We start from the raw sequence: 27217 nt of genomic DNA, 5'->3' as shown, positions 1-27217 counted from the left end.
GTGTGTGTGTGTGTGTGTGTGAGTGAGTGTGATTCATTCACCCTTGGTTTTCTGGTGGTCTCATGATAGTCAGCTGTTCCCTTACTGAAACAGCAGGGTTCATAATGACCTACTTTTTGAGGTAGGACTAAGACCACTCACACACCATGCACTGGGAAAGCAAGGTCAGGCCACAACAGGGGCTGCACATAAGAGGCTGTCTTACCCAATACTAACATTTAAACTAAAGCCATTTCAATTGTGACCCAAGTGGGAATATCTGTAGTAACATCTTACATTGCTTGTCTGAACAAGGGAACTCCCTGCACTCATTACATAACACATTGCTAGATCACAAATGCCCTCTGTAACAAATGAAATTATTAAAAGCATATACTCTGAATTTAAAAATCTTTCAAAGCCATATTTCTAGCATTCTATATTGATATTTTATCTCTAATGCAAATGTTTTGATAATACTTTTGGCAATGAGTGATAAGTATGTGAACGCAAGAAAAATATTTCTCAACACTAAACACTTAGGTATACTTCTATATACATTAATCCAAACTGTCTTAGTTCAATTACAATATCACTCAATAAGTACAGAATAATGCCCAATAGTTTATAAACAATGAATAAGTATGTATAACAAAATAAATAATTTATAAACATATACAGTAAATATGTAAATCAAATGAATTTCTTGCTTCCAATGTTGAAGTTAAATTGAAACAGCCGCACAAAGTCCCACATATCACAAGACAAAAATAAAAGCTTTGCTATTGTACACAAGAGGCACTGGAAGTTACACAAGAAAGATGACAAGGCACATGCAATGCAAAACACAGACGTGCTCACACACGCACACACAAAGCGACACTTACTCAGCCCCTGGGTAGGACATGGGGAGGGCTGGCGTGAGGACTGGTTAGAGAGCGTTTCTGTGGAGATCCAGTATCAGTTACCAGTCCAAAAAAGGAACAACAGCTAGAAAGGTAAGGCTTACAAACAATTAACACTTGGGCAAGACAACAAGCTCTAGTACAAACAAGCTTATGACACTGTTACCAACAACAACAGGAGAATCTACTCTACAGTTACTGGGATAAAGTTTTGACAGCTGACAGAATACACTCAATATATGACTAAGACCAAAAGCAAGACAAGAAACAAGGTAGATAAAAGTAATGATCATTTGACAAGACTTATAAAAGATAACAGATAAAAGCCAAGGCACAGATATGACAGGCTATGTACAGTATCAAAACACATTATAGACATTAACTATATACAAAAGGATGACAGATAAAGCTGAAGAAAGGGGTCATTCTTCCCTGGCAGCACACACATTGTTTATCACTAACAAATGGGAAAGGAAAGGCTGCACAGACACAAGCCAAGGGACAGGAAGGGATGACTCACTAACTATTGTTGCCACACTACTATACACTCACAACACTGTTGTGTAGCAAGTACCCACCAAATCTCTCCCTAGTGATGTCATGTTTCTCTGACAGTTATGAGTGGCAGACCATGAAAGGGATAGCATAACATAACCAAAAAAATATATATATAAAAGATAAACATATGAGAGAAAAGTTTTGCCTAACATCTCAGGGAAGGTAAAACAAGATATTACAGATGCTACTCTTTCTATCTCTCTCTCTTTCTCCAAAAGCTTAGCTCCAAGGCCACTGCTCCCTCCCACAGCCCCTCCCTCCTTGTGCAAGTCCTCCCCCTCTATTAGCACTTTTTTCACACATGTGTTCCCTTGCCACTATCCTTACACCTTCCAACTGGTCTTCCTCTCTTACTTGGAAATTTATCTTATTCATGTACCTGCACTGTTTCTTAACTCTTCACCTCTTAAAGCAGCCAAACCATTGCACAATATTTTATTTTGCCCAGTCCACTTCACTTACACAAATGTCTATCCCACATTTTTCATTGCTCTCATTCTGTATATTCTTTCCTTGTATGAAATAACAACCCAGTGAGATTTACACTAATACATGATGCTTGAACCCACACGTGAGCTACACAAGCATGAAACAAATACAAAATAACAAGTACAGTAGTAATGGTAGCTACAGAAACAATGTGGCAGCTCAGCAATCCTGCTGGAGTACCATCTGTGAAAAGCCTCTCTCTAACTCTCTGACACTGATGAGAGTGGGAAGGAGCCACAGAGGAGAGGAGATGAGAGAGATGAGACAAGACAACAAGACACACGGACAAGTCACCTGGTGTGTTTGGTGGCCGCTGGTATCCATTAATCAGAGGACTGGCCATGGTAGTGGTGGGTGGAGGCTTGAGAGGAGGGGGACCACTTGGTGGGCCATTTGGGGAACCGAGTGGAGGGCCACCAGGCAGCTTTGGGACAGACCATGCTGGGGTAGACTGGCCATTCATCAGTGAGGCCCTGGATGGTGGTGGTCCCTGAGGGGGTCTCTGAGGAGGACCAGTGGGTGGGCCATTCATGGTAGGCATGCTTGGTCTTGGAGGACCAGCAACCGAGGGTGGTAGGGGCCCAGGTGGCTTTACTGCAGGTGACCATGCCGGAGGTCGTGCTTGAGGGGCCTGGGGGAACAAGGGTTGGCCTGGGCCCCCTCCATTTATTGCTGTGGGTGGCTGTTGCATCCTGGGGAAAGATACGAAAATACATATTTTCACTATATATGGAGATTACCCGAAGAAACAAGAGTGAGAAACCCCACTCAGCTACCTACCACTGCATAATTCCTAGTTTTAAAACTATTAGCCACTTTAGTTCCACAAGAGTCCTGAGGCTCCTCTCTTAATACAGCTCGAGTCACAGGAAGAGTGAAAACAGAAGCAGTGTTGCATAATTCACAGGCAACTTTGCATTAGAAAGATAGGCAGAATACATTTGAGAACACAGTTTATCAGAATAATGCACATCCTTATCAATCACTTCTCTCTCTTACTACATTCATGGGAAAGTAATGTGAGAAAATGTCACTGAACTCCACACTCTGCATGACTGACATGCTTTTTCCCAATAACTTCTCTCTTACTTTGACAGTGAGAAAGAAATGTGAGATATGTCACTGAACTTCACCTGATAGTTACTTAATGGACATCCTTTTCTTTCCTAGACATGAAAAGTCCTACAGAAGACTATTACTCACCACTACAGTACTGAGACACACTTTTAGTCCAATGCAAAGCAAACTGTCATCACGGTGATGATGAAAGGCAAAGTTAATAAACATAATACATAACATCACCATCATCACATCAAAAGACAAAATGTAAATATGAAATGGAATGTAAAAATAATCTAAATTTTAAAAAGTTTAACACTTAAGTAAGAAAACATATTAATCTCTCAATAACCTGAGGATGACCAGCTTATCCAATACATAGTTTGGGGAATCAAAACAGCTGGATGTTCACTCCCTAAACCAAATTTCATCCAGCAGGCTGAAGGCTTTGTTTGTGTAGGATACTATGTGTTTACTGCATTAATGTGAGTGGGTTGGCAGTGTAAAACAACAAACTTTTATTTGCACCAAACCACCTGCCAGATCTACTGAATTTCCTCACCAAGTGCTAATATCTTTTCAGTCACTCCTGTCTTTGTCTCTCACCACCAAACAGTTTGTCTATTAATCCAAACTTTTGTTTATTCAGATGAGAGATGTTTGGATGGTGACAGAAGCTTCACTTCATCCAACATTCAGCATATCAAGGTTCAGTTTACTAAAGGAATACTAAACACTTACACTTCATAGTGCTTTTCAAAATAAACAGTTGAATCTGTCATATGTACAATGCAATGAAGACAATCCGATAGTTTTTCAGTGATATAGAAAAATTAAGAAACACACATTCAATATCATCAGTGGCAACTCATGATGCATTCCATATAAAAAGTCATGGCCACCACTGCTACATCCCATATTCATATTCAATTCAGTAAATCTGAGGTTTTAAACAAGACAACACATGAGTATGATTCTCATTTGTTGCAGATCCCACCATTTCTAACCCAAATTTCACCTACCCACAATCAACAGTAGTAATACTATAGAAAATTATCTGCTGGTACGTCTTCAGCTTGGGACCAACTAACACTAAAAATTCTGCTGTTGAAGTGAGAGAATTATACGTACATTGGGACTTCACTGGGTATACAAATATACATCTCCATCCAGTCTATCATAATCATTGGCTGCAAGTTCCCCAATAATCATTCAAAGCCTTGCACTTGTTTCTCATTTCTCACTGCCTACTGTTCAGTTGGTCATCTGTCCTCATCCTTAGTTTCATATCTGTCAGGAACAACCTTCTAAACCAGTTAAGAGTTGGTAGACCTGGTCAAAAAAATTTCTGAAAACCCTTTCACTTTTGTATGGCCAAAATTGCAATATAACATTCAGATTTCCACAACTGAAGCATAGCAAAAAGCACAACTTTGGGTATTTAGATTTGAAAATTGCTTCACCATCACAAAACTATTTTTCTGTCACGTTTCTCAGTCAGGTGCACTGGGAAAGACAAAGAAAATGGAAATCAGACCAGTCAAAATACAATTTCATTTTTTTCCATTACATCTTACTCTAAACTTCACATTTTCTATAACTTTCCAAAGTATATACGACATAAATCATTCCTGTATTCCCTATCATGAACCAACACACACACCAGAGAGCAACACTGCTCACTAAATTCCCAAACACCCACACACATTCAATTTTAGATCTTTCAGGTGTGAGTTGACCATACTAACCACCTCACTACAGTTCATGAAGCTAACACCAAGTATAGCTGTTGGATGTTATGAGTCTTTGATTTACATATATTTAAAATGTCTATTTCCACATCCTGTACACTACCACTACTTTTAATACTTTGTTCACACCTGTATCAAGAATGTTTATCTAAAAGAAATAAAATTAGTGAAATACAAGCTTACAAGATGAGAAGCCCAACAAGCCTGTCACTCTACCACTTACAAGGAGATATTCTGCTGATGGCATGCACAAGTCTTCATATAATTACCAAATATGGAATTAAGGAACTACCTGCATCCTAACTAACTCTGACCAACTCATCAGATTCACAGCTATCACACTTGTGTTCATTCAAATGCCTAGGGCCCATGCTCTAATTACATTTTCCATCTACTATATATGTACAGTAGTCTCGTTCAAATAGCTCAACCATAATTAAATATCTAAAGAATTCATGTTATCAAAATTTTACAACTATTACCTAGCAGGTTAAGACATGCATGCAAGAAAAAAGAAGAGAGAGAGAGAGAAGGAAAAGACAACTTTCTATGATCACAGTAGCGACATGTAACGAAAGAGTTGGCATGTACTGTATCTCTGTGGATGTTCCCTGACAGCACCAACAGCAGCACTGGTAGCCAGGACTTGTGCCATTATCAGCACACAATTACCATAATGCACACTTTTAAATATCCCTCAAGATGGATTCCACACCTACACTATCAATAGCATATACAATAAATACACTTAAGATGATTAGGACAGTAAAGGTATCTTATATATATATATATATATATATATATATATATATATATATATATATATATATATATATATATATATAAAATACAAGTTGTTGCAATTTTCTTAGGCCTGTCAATGGCAACCAGGCTACATGGTTAGGCTGATTTTCTTTCTAATTTCATCCATATCAATACATACCTATTAACCAATCTATGATAAGTTTTAATTGAACCTTTCTCTCTCTCTCTCTTACTCTTAAGAGGGGTAAACTTATAATATGCAAGGTGCTGCTTCATTCGCCACAAAACCATCTCCTACCATGCAGCAACCATTACAATACCCTGAAACCAATCTACACTACAACACTTCTTGGACTACCCTGTAACAATCTCCACCAAGTGGACAGATAGAAGTACAGTTCCAATAGGTACAGCCTCCCAACACACGGTTGGCAGGGTATTACAGCAGCACGCTCTCTACCCTGACTCACTACTTAGTAACAAAATTCCTAGAACACCAAGGGAACAATTAAGATGAACCCCACCCAGATTAACCCTTCATTATTACTGCCATCTAACTTATTTCAAATACGCCTTTCACGGTTTCAATATCGTGTAATTTGATAAAGGGATAGGGCCGCACACTAGCCTCACACCGCCTTGTCGTAAAAGAAAAACCTTAAAAATATGACAGTAATGTACACTCACATGAGAAAGTTTCCAGCACAATGCGAGTACACATTTCATCCTCATTTACTCACACTAACACTTCCTTCACAGTACCGGGGAGTCATGGACGGGTTTGCAGTTGATTAAGGCTCAGCAAAACACGCCAAATGTTCTCCAGATGAAATAAATGACATGATAATATGAGGTCACCACTTGTCAAACTCCCTCACTGTTTCACCTTCCAGTATTATTTCCTCACTTATAACCCACCTCATGTATCCTCGAGCACTAAAAAAAAAACTGAATTGCGGTAGTAAGCACTGTAAATTCAGCCTACGAGGAGCAAAATGAAGAGTGGCATAGAAATATGGGGCAGAGAAGTGGTCACCTTACTTAAACTCGAAACATTTTCAACTTTCTGTGCTATTTCTCCACTTATTATCCACCACATGTGTTGCGCGTCATTAACTCACCTTAGTTGTGTCGGAACGTGGTATAAATCTAGCCTAAAAGTGCCAAAATCCGCCGTAAATAGGCGCCGAGGCCATCACAGTCCCACCACAACACGTCTCAGCTGTGGCGGAAGTGATGTCATGGTCAGTCAGTTGCCATGGTTCACTTTTATCCAACTACCAAATGTTTCTATCCACGTATGCACTCCTTTTTTCTATACCAAACTGGTATATTACTTAATTCATAAATATCTATGCTTCTTTTATGAGATAGTTTTGATTATGTAAGCCTTATTAGTCACCGCCTTTCTCTTTTATCCAGCAGTCCCATATATCTAACTATTCACAAAACTTCTTTCTTAACACAAATATCATAAGCTAATAAACTCATATATGTCGTTCATAATTTTTAAAAGCATTAATAGTGTTTATAAGAGTGCCTATAGCGACTTTATTAATTACATTATACAGTTGCCATTGTTCACTTGACTCTAATTATCATTCATTTTTATACATGCAACATACTACCTCTGTTATTGATGTATTACTACTATGGATCCATATATATTATTTGTCCATTTTTTAGTAGATACTAAACCATAGAGACTGTATTTGATTATTTAACAGGTAGATCGAGACGTGGCAGATTACCCACAATGCTCAGCTACTGCCACACACACTCCCTGTCACTCTGCTATGTTGGTTATTTAATCATTATTCCCTTATCTACCACATTCCTTAATTAGAACAATGCACAGTGAATTCATTACAGATGTATATAGGTAGTTAAGACCATTACAACCTCTACGTAACTCGAAATACGTCTCGATACTATAACCTATTTCAAACCAGTGGTAATATTCCCCCCTCACGAGATACTAGTAAAATTAAGCGGGCAAGGGATACTGTTCAAATAGGGAATGAGGAGGGTAACAAGGAGGGCCTAGGTAATGTTATGGCGCCGTCTAAAGGATTGTAACAGTGACCAAGTAGAATATTGAGGCCAAAGTGGTAGTATTGGTGTCAAGGTCAGTCGGTACGGCACCAGCTACACTTGCTTCTGGCACAGTATAGTGTTTCACCCACTTGTAGAGAGAGAGAGAGAGAGAGAGAGAGAGATGATAAAAAACAAAAGTTTTTAATCATCATCGATTAGGATGAACAAAAGTCATGATAATGATACGTTTCCTTCTTTGGCGGGCTGTATATTCCTCTTGATGGTCAGAGAAAAGAAAAGAAACAACAAAGGAAATGCTAGTGATGCAAAACATTCCAACATGTCATCACCACTGGAAGCAAAGGTCTTGCTTGCTACACCACTGATGCCACACAAGCTTCTGACAGACTAAACATTTCCCAGCTTTTACTCAGAGAAAGGAAAACACTGCTACTAGTACTAACATACATATTAAGGCCTCCATCGCTAGGGAAAGGAAGTCCTTACATAATACCTAGTAGGTTATTGTACAAACAAGCTGACTGATGCCCACTAATTTATAGAACAGATAACAACAACACAAGGAGTACTACTGATGGTATGGAAGATAACTAGTGCTTGGAAGAGAAGTCTTTCCATAATAGAGAAGGGCAGACATACATACATACGCCAGTTTTCTCGCCCCTCCTACTGCTTACTCTGTATAAGGGCCTTATTCGCCCTTGTATGGAGTACTCTTCGCATGTTTAGGGGGGTTCCAGTCACACAGTTTTACTAGATAGGGTGGAATCAATAGCTTTTCGTCTCATCAATTCCCCTCCTCTGACTAACTGTCTTCAGCCTCTTTCTCACCGCCGAAATGTTGCATCTCTTTCTATCTTTTATCGCTATTTTCATGCCAGCTGTTCTACTGATCTTGCTAACTGCATGCCTCCCCTCCTCCTGCGCCTCGCTGCACAAGGCTTTCTTCTTCCTCTCATCCATATTCTGTCCAACTCCGTAACGCAAGAGTTAACCAGTACTTTCAGTCATTCATCCCTTTCACTGGTAAACTCTGGAACTCCCTCCCTGCATCTGTATTTCCGAATTCCTACGACTTGTCTTCTTTTAAGAGGGAGGTATCGAGGCATTTGCTCCATAATTTTGGCTGACGCTTTCCCACTTTTTAGAGAGCTAGCAGTCAAGTGGGCCTTTTTTTTTTTTTTTTTTTTTTTTTTTTTTGCCCTTGGCTGGCCCTCTCCCCTACATAAAAAAAAAAAAAATACTCACACATGCTTGTAAGAGACTGATGTTCCTGAGTTTATAGATAATAACACTAAGGAGAGTACAGAAGAACATGTATTGTGGATAAAATAACGTTTAACATACAGAGATGACAGCAAAAGCTAAATTCATACATACGTGTAACAGATTGATGCTCACTAATTTATAGGAGGGATAATTACAAATGTAGACCACCAAGAGTATAAAAGAACATAATTATGTATTCTAAGTAAATAAACTATATACAATAGAGAAGGCAAGAAAAGCAAAGTTATTGAAAGGCAAGGGAGAGAAACCTGCTTGTGCTATGGACGCACGCGTTATACATCAAAATAAAAATAAAGATACAGGAAATGCCTGTAATTGTATGGATACGGTATTTCAATAAAAAGAAAATGTGTTTACATGTGGCTTCGTGCTACCATATTACTACTGATTTCCTTCCTGAATAGTACACTTGTAAATTATAATCTCTTCAAATAACTTATAATACTTTGTACTTCGTTTCAGATCCCTTATAATTTCTCTCTCAAACAGCCTAGAAGGGATCTAAAGGATTCTTGCAGCCCGAGAATCTGTTGTAAGATTACAACAATGAATGGTTAAGGATGTTGCCGTATCTATTATTCAGGACTCGGTTTCCAAGTCTAAACATGAAGAGGGCATGAATACAGTGGGATAATCAGAAATAGACTTCATATTATAGGAGCTAAGTTTTTTACACGGGACGAGGTCCTGTAGAGAGAGTCGTGAAGGGTCAAATATATTCTAGAACAGGGAAAGTCGTCGGGGATCAAATATAGGTGAGATAGGATCATTATAAGCAAGTAATATATCTTTTTCTTCTTCTTCTTTTTGTAAGAGTGTACAGGGTTGTCAGAGATTACATCGAAACTTATCATTTTTCTTTTCAGGGTACGATATTAGGGGTTGGATTTTCTTTTCTCTATTATTTGTTATTATTGGAGGGAATCGTGAAGTGGGTCAAGTCTACACATGCATGGACATTTCAGATGCGTTGCAGGAGGTTGTCGCGTGACGAGGCAAACAAACCCCGCTAGATTACAACATCACACTAAACTAAACTAACATGGTGTGTGTGACATTACTGCTAACCATAAGTCTCAATATATTATACAGTATTATGAAACAATTCTATACCGCATCTCCATTGTTTCAAAAAGGCTTTAGTTGAAATTACAAGTTTTATTATTTTTCTATTTGTTTATTACTAAGGGTATATTATTCTAGTGGCAAGGTAACGCAATTTCTATGTTATAAAAAGGCACTCTTAAGAGCATGGCTAATCAACTTTGTCCTTCGTAAATAGTCGTGGAGAGAGAGCAAAGCATTTCATACACACATCTTTATCATAATCAGATGACAGCACATGAGTGTCTCGATTGACAATAATACGTACTCCATTATCTAATTTAAAGGCAGACGTGTTTATCGCCTCCACTCTCTTATCTCATATTATATAAGAAAAACGTAGCGCCACAAGGTCATTCCCGCCACTCGCTCTCGGTTAGATATTCACGACTCATTATTTCGTCATTTTATTGATTTATCGATACCGTGAGACTCCTACACCTGTGCCCACCTCCACTACGCACACAATACAACATACCAACATATCCTTTATACTTCCATAAAAAACAGAAGATAGTACCTTTTTGAGTGACCCAATCTTACCTAATAGCGTGAGTTTCCTGTACATATCTTCGCCTGCGTTACATGCATGTTACAATACCCACACACCTTTACAGTCTTTCCAATCAACAATAACAAATAAACTAAATGAAAACTGTTCTTTTGGTTTACACTAAAGGTGACTTAATTTAACTTAACCTAGCAGTAAGTTTCCATGACACACACAAGTAATGTACTATATACACAATATATTGCCTTATCAGTATACATTTGTACTCTCCTTTCAACAATAACAGGTAACACCTTTCTCTTGATTGAAAATGTAGGTGACCTAATCTAACCTTACTTAACAATGTGAGCTGCCATTACCTAGCTCCACCTATATACACAACACATCACCATGCCAACACAACTTCATATATTTTTTCTTTCTAGCAATGATATACTGTACAGCACATAACACTTTTGTCTTGATTTGATGCTAGGGGTGACTTAATCTAACCTAACTTGATAGCGTGCGTTTCCTACACATTACATTGCCATACCAACATATCATAAACACGGACCACTAATGGGCGGAAGCTGAACAGCGCTTCCCATACACTCTTCAAGTGTGCCTACAGGCGCTATAGGCCTTACCGTAAAAAAACAAAACAAAAAACAAACATATATTTGTATTCCTTCACAAAAACTGTGGTCTTCTAGATAACACACTTCTTTTCCTTTATCCAGTAGATTTTTTTTACTTTTCTTCTCTAACACTGTAGATTGCATATAATACAGTAAAATAAAATCAAACAGTGTAATTGGGATCTAAAGATCTGTTGCTGTTTTAAATACCCTTGTATTTACTATCGCTTGGCTTTCTTGCAGTACACTCGTAGCATGAGGCAGCGGGGCGGCGGCGCAAAGCAGGCTGCCACACTCACGCTTTTCTCACAACAAAAATAGTTCCGCATCATATCACCATATACAGTCAGATTCACGTCCGTCTCCGCTACACGAGTCACCATCTCTACAGCACTGAGCCACCACTACATCAATTCTTTCGTCAATAAGTCAATTTGTCCTCCACGGGCGAGTTTCACTAGTCACCGTTTCTCCCCGCCTCGTTACTTGGAGCACGACAAGTGACGGGGAGTCCCGAGACGCCCCTGTGGTAGCAATACTTCGTTGGTGCCCGCAAGATACCCTTAGGTCCCTTTCCTTTCCTCTCAAGCATCTTGGCTTCTTTGAGTTCCTTCCTCCTCTCCTCCCTGGCCAGTGTCTCCCGCCAGCAGGAGACTGAAATCAAGGACCACGCCCTGCGCAGGTTGTACCATGGGCTGCCTCTGGCGCCACTGCTCCTGCGTTCTGCTCCCCTTGTGGACCTAAAGAAAGACTCTGAAAAGTCTGTAGGGGATGAGGAGGCGGTGGAGGAGGGGGAGGAGGCGTCGCTGGGGAGCTGGCAGAGCGCGAGGGTGGTGAGTGTGTAGCGGCGATGTGCTGTGGAGCGGCGCCTCCTGCTGGGGGTGTTGTCGTTCCCTCCCCCTCTATCCCGCCGCTCCTCCTGTCCCAGACTGCACCTTTTTCCCAGTAGTCCTTCCGGGGGCTTCCTCTGGCGGGGGGGAGTGGGCTGAGACAGGCGTCGTAGCCTCATGGAGGAGGAGGAGGAGGAGCCTGAGGATGTCTTGCGCTGTGGCTGCAGAAGGCAGTGAAGGCAGTTTTCACTCATCTTGATATACTGAGGTTACTGTTGCCTGCCACTCTTGATGCACCGTCCCTCCTGTCCCGCCTCTGTCTGGAGTTTGGCACGAGCGCCTCCCTTTGATATACCAGGGAAAGTTAGTGCGTCAGTGGAAGAAGTTAGCGGGCTCTGACGTTGTTCCGCTCCAAAATATGAACTATTCTATTTAGTTACCTTTCTTTCGGTAGGATATCGGCACGTTAGACTGCCCGCGTCACGCTTTCTCTTCCTGGGATCACTTTTATCCTTCCTCTTTGCCACGTGGGCTGAAGGACTAGCTGTCTCCCTCCTCCCTTTCCCCCTGCATGTCTCGATGACTGCTCACATGCCTGCTGCCACTGCCCGCTAAGGATGCCAGTGTTAATGCACGCACTAACGGGACCAAGGAGAGTGTCATATTTGTCTTAGTCTTATCCGCTTGCATATACGTACGTATATATTATCTCTCTCTCTCTCTCTCTCTCTCTCTCTCTCTCTCTCTCTCTCTCTCAGTTCCTCTACCACATTTTAGGACTTGAAGTAGAGTCTAGGCTTTGCTCTTAATCTGAAAAGCAAGTATTATATTTTCTCCTCTTCTTCTTTTATTTATGCTATATGACCTGAGTATATTTCTTTTTTCGCTGCTCTATTTACTCAGTTACATTCCTCTCTCCCTCCTTCCCACCAACCCACCCACCGCGATGCAGCGAGTGTCGCACCTTGCACAGACACCTTAGGTGGCTTCCGTGATGCACGTCATGGGTGCAAATTACATTTTTGTATGCTACTTGAAACACTGCCGGTAAGGATGACCGCAGACGCTTCTGTTAGGGTATCAAGAACAGTAGCAGCAGTAGCAGCTGCTGCAACAACAACAACACTCCACGATTAACAACAACAACAACAACAACAACAACAACAACAACAACATCCCACGAGTAACAACAACAACAACAACAACATCCCACGATTAACAACAACAAAAACAACAACAACAATAACAGCAGTCCACGATTAAGAAGAACAGTCCATGATTAACAACAACAACAACAACAACAACAACAACAACAACAACAACAACAACAACAACAACAACAACAACAACAACATCATCATCAACAAAATCACTTTAAACATCATTATTAATAGGTATCAGACAAACACAAAATACAATATGAAAATATCACATGAATAAAAAAGAAAGTAAATCGTAAAATTATATATATATGAGAGAGAGAGAGAGAGAGAGAGAGAGAGAGAGAGAGAGAGAGAGAGAGAGAGAGAGAGAGAGAGAGAGAGAGAGAGAGAGAGAGAGAGAGAAGGCACACCAATTCAATTCCACAAGCTTGTACTCATAAGTTTGCGTAGGAAGAAGAGCAATAAATAAAGGCAAGAGACGAAGCTGAGCCACACACACACACACACACACACACACACACACACACACACACACACACACACACACACACAGAGTAGGTCATTAATATTCTGATAGAAACCGCTCTAGCCTTGACCCTGGCGAGGCGAGATGTCACTGAGTGCATGTGTGTGTGTGTGTGTGTGTGTGTGTGTGTGTGTGTGTGTGTGTGTGTGTGTGTGTGTGTGTGTGGACGTTTGTAAGAATGTGGTGAGAATTTGTGTGGGTGTGGCGATGGCGAGGGTTAATGTTGTAATAACACGTGTGCGGAGAGTGTGGGTGGTTGAACACACCTGCAGTCAGCTTAATGAGGGAATGTTGAGGTGCCTCTACCAGCACAAGTGATGATGAAGAAATATGGAATCAATTTACGATATTAAGTCCTAATGATACCACAAGTTGGTCTCTGCTTCTCCTAAAGTTAGCACATAAAACTTAGGCTCAGATTTTGCAAGGAACAGTCACCCTTTCGAGTTTCTGTATAGGAGTTAACATCTACCAGACGAGGATGGAGGAATAAGTAGCTAGTCTGAGCTTGTCTGGTCATGGGAAAAGATGAGTATAGAGGCAAGAGGATGCTGGAAAAGTGGATCCGGACAGAAGGAAATAGGGTAAGACCAAAAAGATGATTAAAAAAAAAATAAGATGTGTCGGTGTACTAAAGGAGACATGCGCGTGAAGGAAGTAAGAGAAAGCGCAGTAAAGAGAGGAAAACCATTAAGACTTACGGGTGCAGTGAAGAAAGCCATGTTGGTGAACCGAGTGAAAGGTGTAGCACAAGGCGTGGTGAACAGAGTAAGATGGTGATGGGTGATCTGATGTGACTAGTTCTGACCGTAGGAGAGGAAGGAGCTGAAAGATCTTATCAACAAAGGTCAACATTCTGAACACTTTCTGCTCTCACCACTACTAAGTACAAAGGCCACAGAGATGATTAGCCGGGATCTCAAGAGTGATTTATTTGCGCAATAATGTAGAAATCTTGTTAATTTGTCACTAGAATCATAAAACACTTTTAGAAATTCTGCAGCTTCAATTAGAACCTTTTGAAAGTCGTGAGGTGTGGCGCATAAGTGTTTCAAAGTCGCTCAGTCTAGGTCAGACAAGTCCTGTCTACGCTGTGCTATCTTCATTCATAATTTGTCTCCTCGTAATACTTTCTATTTGTGTTCGCACTTCCTGTGTGGCAGATAGCGTGTCCCACTCGTCCAGTACCCTAGATGTAATCCACTTCCTGCCTTGCTGCTCATCGAACTCTCATGTACTCTACGCAACAATGCTGAAATATTAATTGACGAGCTACAATGGAGCGAAGGATGAATCTGCTGCACTTATCAACTATTGTGAATCACTTCCTGCCTTCCTCTTCATCAAACTATTCAGTCTGACTTAACAGTTAAATTCACCACAGGGATTTCAAGTAACCAACTGAACCGATACTTATACTTTGCTAGCTTGTCTGTGAATCATTTCTTGTACAACATAAATAACCTTGAAAATGAATGATGAGCAAATTATAACTTACAGCAAAAAAAGACTGAATTACGACAATGAACATAAACGCAACTGTTATGAGCACCAGGCAGCATAGAAGGAATAGTTTAACAAGACTCCTCAATGTCAACCAACAGTGAGATATTCCTTTCGTGCCGCAGCTGTCTTTGAACATTTAATGACAAATCTATCCTTTCAATTCCTTTTCCTTTCTTTTATTTATCTATTTATTTATTTTATTTATTTATTTTTTTGTAAAGATTTCATACGTTACATGCAGTGTTTTTAGTGGTGTGAGTCGTATATCACAATGTTGATTTAATGAGACAAGATTCTGAAGGCAAATCACCATACAAAGATGACTCACTTCTTTTAACAGTTTTTCCCTTTCCAGTAGGCTTTTGTCAACATTTTATGCAAGGTTTTTATAAGTGTGATTATTGTTACCTATCGCAGTAAAGGGGTTGTTGGTTCAGAAAGACACGAGACAAGCGGGTTTCGAGGCAAGGCTGCGGTCCAAGGATGATTCTCACATTCCTCGCAACAGTCCCTGGCAACACTCTACAATATTCTGAAGCACTTCTGCCCACACCTATATTTTCACAGCGCCATATATGAAATTACACTTTTTTTCATTAATGTTTTCATGGTTTTAGTGAGAGATTAACAAGATTTACACATTATTAACAGGAGAAACACTCTTGAAAACCCGGCTAGTCATTTATGTGGCCTTAGAAATAGTCATGACGAGACGAAAGGGTGCAGCGCAAAGACCCTAAAAAGAGTTCTGTAATGTCTTTGGTACAGGGTTTCTAAATACTGGCCAGTGTGTCGTACAGCAGGGCGGCGTGCACTGGGGAAGCTGTCAGTGAGTGTGACGCTGCACCGGGCATGGGTGGAGTCCCGCTATTATGACCTTGCTCGTGATTGCGTGGTCAGGGAAAGTCGTTGGCTTTACAGAGAGAGAGAGAGAGAGAGAGAGAGAGAGAGAGAGAGCGTGTGTGTTTTCAATGTTACTCTGAAATAAACTTAAGAAAAAATAAATAGGTACTGAGTCGTAAAGGGTTTATTTGCTTTTGGTTTACATTTGATCTATAAGTTGTGAACGATTTTACCTGCTCTAATGTGAGGCTGGAGACAGGGATGACGGCAGCAAATTATTGGAGGAACGAAAGAGAACAATGACTGAGAGAGAGAGAGAGAGAGAGAGAGAGAGAGAGAGAGAGAGAGAGAGAGAGAGAGAGAGAGAGAGAGTCTGATACAGAGACAGAGATAAAGAAACAAAAAAGATAAAGAAACAGAGAGAGAGAGAGAGAGAGAGAGAGAGAGAGAGAGAGAGAGAGAGAGAGAGAGAGAGAGAGAGAGTCTGATACAGAGACAGAGATAAAGAAACAAAAAGATAAAGAAACAGAAGAGAGAGAGAGAGAGAGAGAGAGAGAGAGAGAGAGAGAGAGAGAGAGAGAGAGAGAGAGAGAGAGAGAGAGAGAGAGAGAGAGAGAGAGAGAGAGAGAGTCTGATACAGAGACAGAGATAAAGAACAAAAAAAGACAAAGCAACAGAGAGAGAGAGAGAGAGAGAGAGAGAGAGAGAGAGAGAGAGAGAGAGAGAGAGAGAGAGAGAGAGAGTCTGATACAGAGACAGAGATAAAGAAACACAAAAAAAAAAAGAAACTGAAAGAGAGAGAGAGAGAGAGAGAGAGAGAGAGAGAGAGAGAGAGAGAGAGAGAGAGAGAGAGAGAGAGAGAGAGTCTGATACAGAGACAGAGATAAAGAAACAAAACAAAGAAAGAAGAGAGAGAGAGAGAGAGAGAGAGAGAGAGAGAGAGAGAGAGAGAGAGAGAGAGAGAGAGAGAGAGAGAGAGAGAGAGAGAGAGAGAGAGAGATAAGAGAGTCTGATACAGAGACAGAGATAAAGAAACACAAAAAAAACAAAGAAAGAGAGAGAGAGAGAGAGAGAGAGAGAGAGAGAGAGAGAGAGAGAGAGAGAGAGAGAGAGAGAGAGAGAGTCTGACAGAGACAGAGATAAAGAAACAAAGACAAAGAGAGAGAGAGAGAGAGAGAGAGAGAGAGAGAGAGAGAGAGAGAGAGAGAGAGAGAGAGAGAGAGAGAGAGAGAGAGAGAGAGAGTCTGATACAGAGACAGAGATAAAGAAACAAAAAAAGACAAAGAAACTGAGAGAGAGAGAGAGAGAGAGAGAGAGAGAGAGAGAGAGAGAGAGAGAGAGAGAGAGAGAGAGAGAGAGAGAGAGAGAATATAGAGAGACAGAGACAGGGACAAAGACACAAACAAAGAGACTGAGACAGACAGAGACAAAGAAACAGAGACAGAGACAGAGACAGAGACAGAGACAGAGAGGCAGAGAAACAAAAACAGAGAGAGAGAGAGAGAGAGAGAGAGAGAGAGAGAGAGAGAGAGAGAGAGAGAGAGCCAGCATGTACTCCTGTGATATTGGGGCCATGTACATCAAGTCAAGGCTACATAACAATCACAGCACGGCCCACAGTGTAGCCTCATTAGTGCACACCTGTGGAGTTCGTGACACACACCTGCCGTTGTGAACTGTTTATTCAAGCGATGTAACGGATACTGCATTTTAGAGCTAAGGTGGTATTTCCGGATTCTGATAAAATGCGATTGCGAGTAAAAATTGTGTATGTTAATGTATCAGAATGTGTGGATGCAGATGCTGTGGTATCTTACATATCTCGTAGGTTAGTTTAATTTGACATCCAGCGTCTCTCCTCATTCAGAAGCTCTTCATTAATCCTTATATATTACGTGGATTTCCTTGGTGATCTTCCTTACAACACCTCTTTACTCTCCATATAACACACATCACAGTAACGGAAACCCGCCTTCGCTACCACATACAGATTAAGCAAGGAAAGAAAGAGAGAAAGGGAAAAAATAATGGTAGAAATAAATAAAGAAAGAAAAGAGATATGATAAGTAAAATGTATACCTTTCTCGAAGATGATCAAGTCGTTGTTAAGCCCGTATTCAGAATGCCATGCTCTCTCACTATAATAATTTTCTAAGGCAACAGAGACGATTAGCCGGGTTTTCAAGACAGTTTCTCCTTTTATAAACTAGAAATCTTGCCAATCCATCACCAGAACTATAAAAATGCTCTTAAAAACACGAGTATCTTCAACTACAGCCTTTGGAAAGCATTGATGGTGAGAGAGCAAAGCGTTTCTGAATACAGGCGAAGGGGGATCATAGGGAACAAGAAGGAAGGAGTTGAAGGAAGGCAGTGGATGAAGGAAAAAGTAAAGAAACGAAGGATAAGGGAAAGAGAACATTTATTACCCTGTTTCTCTCTAATTCTCCACTCCTTCCTTATCCTTCCTGCTTATATTCATTCGCTTTACTTCCCTTTCATACTCCTCTATCCGTCCACTTCCTTATCCTAGACAGTCTCCTGTCACGAATTCCCTTCCTCTATCTTCACAATACGTTCCTTCCTTCCTCTGTTCCTCTCCCTTTACTCTTTTGTCCTATCTCAAATCTCCCTTCCTGTCATCTCCCTTTCCCTTATCTGTCATGGGTAAAGAGACAAAGGGAAGTGTAGTACCTCGCTCTCTCCCTCACACACGTTCTCTATAGCATCTCTCTCTCTCTCTCTCTCTCTCTCTCTCTCTCTCTCTCTCTCTCTCTCTCTCTCTCTCTAATCTATCTATCTATCTATTTATCTGTCTATCTCATTCTATCATATAATTTCAATCTCATTATTAGTCAGTCTCTATTTATCAATCCATGGCTGTTCTCATTCAAGCCTGTATTCAGAAACGCTTTGATCTCTTCCCACGAGTATATTCAAAGGCCACAGAAGTTGTTAGTAGAATTCTCAAGACTGTTTCTGCTTTTCATAACGTAGACATCTTTTTAACATGCCACCAGGACCATAAAAAAAAAAAAAAACATCCTTACGAACAAGTTAATTCAAACACAGCCTTTTGAAAGAAGTGAAGATGTGGTGGAGGAATGTTTCAAAATATAGGCCTCACTCATATTTATTTTGCTAACTTTCACACTTAGGTACGGATGATTTCTCTCTGACTCACGCTTCTTTTCACTTCATTCCTTCCTATCCACGGCCGCTCTCACTCTATTCATCTCTTAACTCACTCACGCTTGCTCTCCATTCAGCTCACTCAAACTTTATCTCACTCACTGACTCACTCGCTCCCTCCCTCAACCTTAATCTGATTTAACTCTCACACTCATGACCACCCCTTTCTCCTCTCTTTCTCTCTCTCTCTCTCTCTCTCTCTCTCTCTCTCTCTCTCTCTCTCTCTCACGCACATTTTCGGTATCTTTCACACTCAGTCGGTCTTCCTTAGTCGTTCTTAGACACACACACACACACACACACACACACACACACACACACACACACACACACACACACACAGTAAGTTTAGGTAAATGATCAGTATGATGGATTATTGATGCTGTTTTATCTCGTTTTGTTATTTTCTGTTTAGAAACATTGTATGTCTTTCATTATTCTTATGGTTATTCTTATCATTATTCTTGTTACTGTTTGTTTACTACGGAACTGTGATCCATACTTTACTTGTAAAATATGAGCATTCTAATAAATATTCTATTCACACACACACACACACACACACACACACACACACACACACACACACACACACACACACACACACACAGAGAGAGAGAGAGAGAGAGAGAGAGATGACAGCAGCTCCCCTTACATCTGAGTCAAAGAAGCACGGAGGTTGTGGATCTCTCTCTCTCTCTCTCTCTCTCTCTCTCTCTCTCTCTCCCTGTCAATTATTTTCATATTAAAACAAACATGGCTGGCTGCTCAGATAACTGCCCTCCATCAAGGCTGCTGCGGGGTAATGACCTCCCGTTGCTGGGTAATTAGTCAGCTTGCTCGCTGCATGCACACGGGAAAGTCAGAGATGTTGGCACCATGTATGTGTTACAGGTGGGTGTTTTCTGAATAAGTACGATGACGAGCGGGTACTGTGGCACTGCACTTTTATGAAGTGTTTAACTATCACAGCTTTGTATTGACAAGCTCTCAAAGTATTATACACAACATCTCTGAATAATTAACAGAGACAATTGGCAAGGCAGTTTAGATAATATTCATGAACATAAAAGATGTATAATTACTGAAGCCCTTCATGAGTAGTGAGTCCCACCCACTGCATTACAAGACGCCATTATCGGCACTCCGGACTCCTGCTTGTTTGTCACTGGGTGCATACGGAATAGAGTGAAGGAATCTGTGAATTGAACACCCAAGTAAAGCTATTCACCGGACTCCTGCTTGTTTGTCACTGGGTGCATACGGAATAGAGTGAAGGAATCTGTGAATTGAACACCCAAGTAAAGCTATTCACCCTGTCATACCTATGCACACCAAAACAAAGTAGAGCGTGTGTACGGAAAGAACAAATGAATCAATGAACACACCCTTGCACACCAAAACAAAGTAGAGGAACAGTAAATTAATTAGTGACTACAACACCAAATAAAACTATTCATCCTGTCATAACAACAGACACCAAAACAATGACTGCGCAGGAGAGTGAAGAAGTCAAGTCATGGTCCTTGTCAACCCTCCTTGGTTCTGCAGGAGTAGCAACATCGGGCACAGCAGTAACACCACAAGCCACGCACATCAGGACTGTATTCTAAAACGCTTCTCTTTCTCTCTCACCACGAGTACTTTCAAAGGCCACAGAGATGATAAGCCGCGTTCTTAATTAAGGGTTCTCTTGTTAATAATGTATGAATATTGTTAATCTGTCCCTAAAATCACAAGAAAATACCCTTAAAAACCTTTCATTCTCACCATGAATATATTTTCAAAGGCCACAGAGATGATAAACCGGGTTCTCAAGTGTATTTCTCATGATGATAATGTATGAATATTGTTCAATCTGTCACTACAAGTAGAACCGAAAAAGTGTTCTTAAAAACCCGTGTAACTTCAACTAGATAGAACTTTTGAATGTAGTCGAGTTGTGGCGCGGAAGTGTTTCAAAATACTACCTTTTAGTCGCGGGCACAAACCTTATCAACCAGGACGTGAGGAGACTTGATGGAGATTTGCAGCGGAGAGATACGAACAAAACAGTCGGGGCTTCGTTTTCTTTTTACCGTCACAGTTGGCAATAAATGTTTCCACGGACGATCACGGCAGTCGACACAGGAAAGACAACAAGCGAAATAGAGTAAGTCCATTTTCCTTGACTAGTGTCGGCGGGAGAAGGGAAGGCGGAGGGGGGTCGGGGGGGAGAAGTGCCGAAGCTTTGTTGTGAAGCAGGTGGTGATGGGGACAGAGACAAGAAAACTGTCAAAACTTGTGTCCGCATTCTGAAACGTTTCGTGGACTAATATTAACAACTTTTAAGAGTCGCTCCTGAAAGTTACTATAGGTTGGCAGAGAGAGAGGAAGACACAAGAAAACTGTCAAAACTTTGTGTCCACATTCTGAAACTTTTCGTAAGCCAATAATGACAACTTTTAAGAGTCGCTCGTGGAAATTATAATAAGTTTTTCAAGTGTGTTTTCATGATGCTAGTAATATTCTGATAGTTTGATAGTAACCATGAGAACCTAACAAATTCTGTGGTCAATGACGAAAAAGTACTCGAGAGAGAGGGACGCATTGAAGAACTAGGCGAAGGAAATCAAAACATTTATCTTATACATTTGGCTAACTCTTTTGCCCTTGTTTGGGGACTGTTACCTCAATGGGCCTTTTTAGATAGTTTTTTGTTGCTCTTGGCCAGTTCCCCTCATACATAAAGAAGAAAGGCAGAACAAAAACTAAAGCTTAATTGTGCTAGCTGGGTAATTAGGAACCATTTGAAGGATGATATAAGAAAGGAAGTCTCATTCGCTGATCCTCTCGAAGCAGGTGTTTGAGATATTCGAAGCAAGTAAACCTGGAATTGTTATATTATTGTTGCTGTTGTTGTTGTTGTTGTTGTTGTTGTTGTACTCCTTTGTCTTGTTTATTCTTCCCTTCTCTCATGTCTTCATTACCTCTTACTTCCTTCCTTCTGTATCAGTTATTCTTTTCTTTCTCTCCCTCCTCTTCCCCATTTATGTACATGCTGTCCTTACGTTATTCTTTCCTTCTTTCATGTCTTACTTATTCCTTTTCTTCCTCTCTTCCGTGTCTAATTGTTTCTTTCTTTTATTCCTCATTATTCCTTCATTTTCTTCCTTCCTTCCTTCCCTATTCAGTTCTTTCTTTCTTTCTTTCTCTTCCTCCTCTTCACATTCCACAAACTGTTTTGATTCAGATTTCTTTCCTTTTCACTCTTACACTTCTCATTCTATACTCTAGTGGTTTATCTCTCTCTTTCCCTCTTTCATTTCTCTGTCTACGAGTTACGTCTATTAAATTATCCTTTCCTCTCCTTTCCTTCCCCTTTTGCACATGATCTTCTCTCGATATTCCTTCCCTCCTTCATTCCCTTCTCTCATTCATTCATCTTTCACACAATAATTCATTTTCTCTCCTCTCCTCTTTTTAATATCTTCTTTCATTCCGTCCCTTCTCCGTCTCTCTCTCTCTCTCTCTCTCTCTCTCTCTCTCTCTCTCTCTCTGTGTGTGTGTGTGTGTGTGTGTGTGTGTGTGTGTGTGTGTAATATCTTCCTTCTTTAATTTCTTTCCCTTCCCGCCACTCCTCCTCCTCCTCCTCCTCCTCCTCCTCCTCCTCCTCCTCCTCCTCCTCCTCTTCCTCCTCCTCCTCCATCACCTATATACTCCTCCATCGCCACCACCATAACCTTATAAATGGCAAATCTAGTTTACGACCATCCTATCTCTTTCCCCTCGCAGCTGCCCACGTTTCCCCTTTCCCTCCTCGTTATTTCCTCCTCTCCCTCTCCCCTCCCACGCCCCGCCCCGCCCCGCCCAGCCCCGGCAAGGTTATAAACGACTATCTCCCCTTTCCGTCTCCCTTTCCGCCCATCAGAATTTGTGTTGTCTTGACGTCATCTGTAGCGTCTGTCACACCCACGGAGGAGGAGGAGGAGATGGAGGAGGAGGCGCAGGAGAAGGAGGAGGAGGAGGAGGAGGAGGAGGAGGAGGAGGAGGCGGCGGCATATATATATTTTATTATTTTATATGAGGAATAGATGCACGATTTATTTTTATCTATTTGAGGGTATATGGTAAATTACTATACTACTGCTGCTGCTACTACTACTGCTGCTACTACTATTACTACTACTAGTACTACTACTACTACTACTGCTGCTACTACACCACTGCTGCTGCTGCTGCCACTGCACCACCACCACCACTGCTGCTGCCACCACCACCACCACCACCACCACCACCACCACCACCACCTGCCGCCGCTGCCACCACCACCACCACCACCACCACCACCACCACCACCACCACCACCACCACCACCACCACCACCACCACCGCCGCTGCTGCCACCACCACCACCACCACCACCACCACCACCACCACCACCACCACCACCACCACCACCACCACCACCACCACCACCACCACCACCACCACCACCACCACCACCACCACCACCACCACCACCACCACCACCACCACCACCACCACCACCACCACCACCACCACCACCACCGCCACCACCACCACCACCACCACCACCACCACCACCACCACCACCACCACCACCACCACCACCACCACCACCATCACCACCACCACCACCACCACCACCACCACCACCACCACCACCACCACCACCACCACCACCACCACCACCACCACCACCACCACCACCACCACCACCACCACCACCACCACCACACCACCACCACCACCACCACCACCACCACCACCACCACCACCACCACCACCACCACCACCACCACCACCACCACCACCACCACCACCACCACCACCACCACCACCACCACCACCACCACCACACCACCACCACACCACCACCACCACCACCACCACCACCACCACCACCACCACCACCACCACCAACTGCTGCTGCCGCTGCTGCTGCACTGCTGCCACCACCACCACCACCACCACCACCACCACCACCACCACCACACAACAACAACAACAACAACAACAACAACAACAACAACAACAACAACAACAACAACAACCACCACCACCACTGCTACTGCCACCACCACCACCACCACCACCACCACCACAACAACAACAACAACAACAACAACAACAACAACAACAACACCACTACTACTACTACTACTACTACACTACTACTGCTACTGCTGCTATTACTACTGCTGCTGCTGCTACTACTACTACCACCACTGCTACCACACCACACACTACTACTACTACTACTACTACTACTACTACTACTACTACTACTGCAGCTAAAATAATGACAAGAGGAGGAAGAGGAAGAGGAGAAAGACGAAGATGCATAAAACCTTGAAATACACACACACACACACACACACACACACACACACACACACACACGGAGGAAGTTAATGAGAGACACATTTACAAAACAATGTGATGTATTCATAGAGTGATTATAGTCCCTGCCTTCCCGCCGGCGTGTTCTGCGGCAGGAGTGGCGAGGGATGCACGGGCAGAACAGTCCTATACTCTTCGCTAAACACCAATGGTAATGATAATGATGGTAATAGTGATGGCAGTAATAATAATAATAATGATAATAATGATAATAATAATAATAATAATAATAATAATAATAATAATAATGATAATAATAATGATAATATAATAATGATAATAATGATGATAATAATAATAATGCCATGTACTTATCCATAGGCAGTATAAGGTGTGTGTGTGTGTGTGTGTGTGTGTGTGTGTGTGTAGGCGACAAGACCGGCAGGTGACAGGAAGCTTCGTGTATCAGCTGACAACTTTCATCAGACTCAAGTGCGAGTAATAACAAAACGCAACAGGTGCAGTGAACATAGAGGTTAATGAAGTCTTCAGGTCGTTACTACGGAGTCAATTCAGGACACTGGGCTAACACACGACTCGTATTTTGAAAGGTCTGGGTTTCTCATTAAGGATATTTTTGAAAGGCTACAGAGAAATTATTATCATCGTGTGGTTTTCATGGCTCTTTTTCTCTAGTAGAATTCTTGTCATACCATCAGTACAGTCTTATATCATTGAAAATATTCCTAGCTTGACAGAGGTTAGCTTGATTGTCTATTGGACCTGTCAGTATCAATATCAAAACACCACTGAGTATTATTATTTTCACATATTATTTTTTGGTTTCGAAATGAGAATGTGAAACTCTCAGTATAACCATTGAAACACGCTTTACTGCTTTACTGTCACTAAAGTGCCTTAAAGGTATTAATGAGACCTCAAAATGCGTAGGGAAGGGATCACAGTGCTTGGGACGTGGTTGTGTTGTGTTGTATTCTGCTGGGTTGTGTTATGTTGTGTTGTGTTGTGTTATATTCTGTTGTTTTGTGTTGTGTTGTGTTGTCTCCAGAATCGCAAGAGAAAAATAGAAAAAAAAGAAACAGAATAATGAAGGATAGAATATATCTTTTGTAAAATAAGGCAAGAGAAGAAAGTAATAAGGGAGGGAAAGGGAGAGACAAGAAAGGGTGCCGTTACAAAGGCAAAAAGTAGCAGAGAGCCATTTGCCTTGGTACCACAAGATAAATATAAACATTTGTTGTAATCCTTGCATCAATTATACAAAAGAAATGTCTACCCTATAAATGCATCGGAAATAAATTTATCTCTTTTATAACAACACTAATACATATAAAAAAAATGTTAAATCACTCACAATTAATGAAAAAATGAGAGAAATACATAAACATACACTACTACATATACAACGCATGCTTAAGAGATAGAAAATGTAAGAATGCAGGGTATAATATATATAAATACTGGATGCTAAGGATAAAACAGGGCCATAAGATCCCTGGACAAAATACAAAGGAAGGTGAAGGTGGACAGAACAACACGGGGAAGTACAAACCCTTGGGAATATAGTACACGTTGATGCAAGAATCATTGTGGAGATACAGACACAAGGAGTCTTGCAAATGATACGAATAGGTCCGTTTAGGTAGTTAGTGAAACCGTGTTGAGGAAATGTTGATAGATCTTAAGGACTTTATAAAATTGTATGGAAAGTATGGATGCAGAAACCTTATGAGTAGAGGGTGAGAAGTAGTAAATACAGGTGGTTATAGAAACTGTGGTGAGGAAACTTCGGCACTCAGACCTTGAAGAATATATCGATGGTGTAACTACAGGTGAAAATCATTGACTGAAAAACCTTTATGAATACAGAAATACGAAAAATCAAGTAGGAATACAGGGCACGAATTGTTAAGGAAAATAATATAAAAATGTTGCTGTGAATGAACGAGAGCGCAAGACAAATAACTCAGGAGGAATGAGAAGAAAATACCTGAAACACAATAGAGGAAAATACAAAGTTGAAAATAACTATACAAGAAAAGTTTAAAATTTACATGAAAACTAATGAAGATATAGAAATAACGACATAAATATTTCAAATACACAAAGAGAACATGGAAATTAATGAAACTCGATAACAAATCTTGAGTATACAAAATCATCACACGAAAAAAACACTATTGAGGTCACTGTACATAAAAAAATAAATGAAGGTGAGGTCATGAGGTCGAGATGAGCAAGGATTCGTATTCTGAAACCCTCTGGAGTCTCAAATATTTCTAAAAGAAAACGTGAATAATTAATCCTTTATTGAGAAAAGCTTTGCTTTCTTACCATGACTATTTTCAAAGGCTACAAAGATGATTAACCGGGTTCTCAAGAGTGTTTCTACTGTTCATACTATAGCAATCTTATTAATCTGTCATTAGAACTGTAAAAAAGATCCTGGAAGACCGATGTTACTTCAACTAGAGCATTTAAAAAAGTTGCAGAGGTGCAGAGGAGAACTTTTGAAGTACAGCGGCTCACACGAGTGTTTTCCTTCTGCTGATAATACAGAATCCTTTATGAACCATCAATAAAATCATGAATACCACTTTGAAAACCAATAACAACTTGCATAAGAGCCTCTGAAAAGTAGTGAAGACAAGACGCCGAAGAGTTTGAGATCACGATCCAAGAATCTCATCTCGTGACGCGG

At 41.1% G+C, this 27217-nt stretch overlaps 3 protein-coding genes across 5 annotated transcripts in view; all 3 read right to left on the bottom strand.

The window, feature by feature from the left end:
- LOC123519306 (protein transport protein Sec24A-like) overlaps positions 1 to 21264 on the bottom strand; it is a 37366-nt gene extending 16102 nt beyond the window's left edge. Inside the window, exons 1-3 of one of the 3 annotated variants that reach the window (XM_045280478.1) lie at positions 21141 to 21264; positions 2226 to 2623; positions 867 to 923 (exon numbers count right to left, since the gene is read on the bottom strand). In XM_045280478.1, the coding sequence (XP_045136413.1) occupies positions 867 to 923; positions 2226 to 2622 (454 nt within the window). In that variant the 5' untranslated portion in view covers position 2623; positions 21141 to 21264. Of the gene's footprint in view, positions 1 to 866; positions 924 to 2225; positions 2624 to 6627; positions 6773 to 21140 lie in introns of those variants that run through there. The other 2 variants (XM_045280477.1, XM_045280479.1) reach the window with 2 other exon arrangements.
- LOC123519307 lies at positions 8891 to 12652 on the bottom strand. The gene has a single exon (XM_045280480.1). It carries the CDS (start codon positions 12171 to 12173, stop codon positions 11547 to 11549), a length of 627 nt encoding a protein of 208 aa, XP_045136415.1. The 5' UTR covers positions 12174 to 12652; the 3' UTR covers positions 8891 to 11546.
- Positions 21265 to 24578: 3314 nt separating the features above from the next.
- Positions 24579 to 27217, bottom strand: part of LOC123519305 (protein stum homolog) — a 17392-nt gene continuing 14753 nt past the window's right edge. The window contains exon 4 of the mRNA XM_045280475.1: positions 24579 to 27217. This exon is cut by the window's right edge and continues 294 nt beyond it. The gene's annotated coding sequence lies outside the window, so the exon portion shown is untranslated.

The sequence above is a fragment of the Portunus trituberculatus genome, chromosome 45 (genome assembly GCF_017591435.1).
Source record: "Portunus trituberculatus isolate SZX2019 chromosome 45, ASM1759143v1, whole genome shotgun sequence".
NCBI classification, from domain to species: Eukaryota; Metazoa; Arthropoda; class Malacostraca; order Decapoda; family Portunidae; genus Portunus; species Portunus trituberculatus.
Note: the sequence above shows the minus strand (reverse complement) of the source record. Positions and strands in the feature narration are given on the sequence as shown.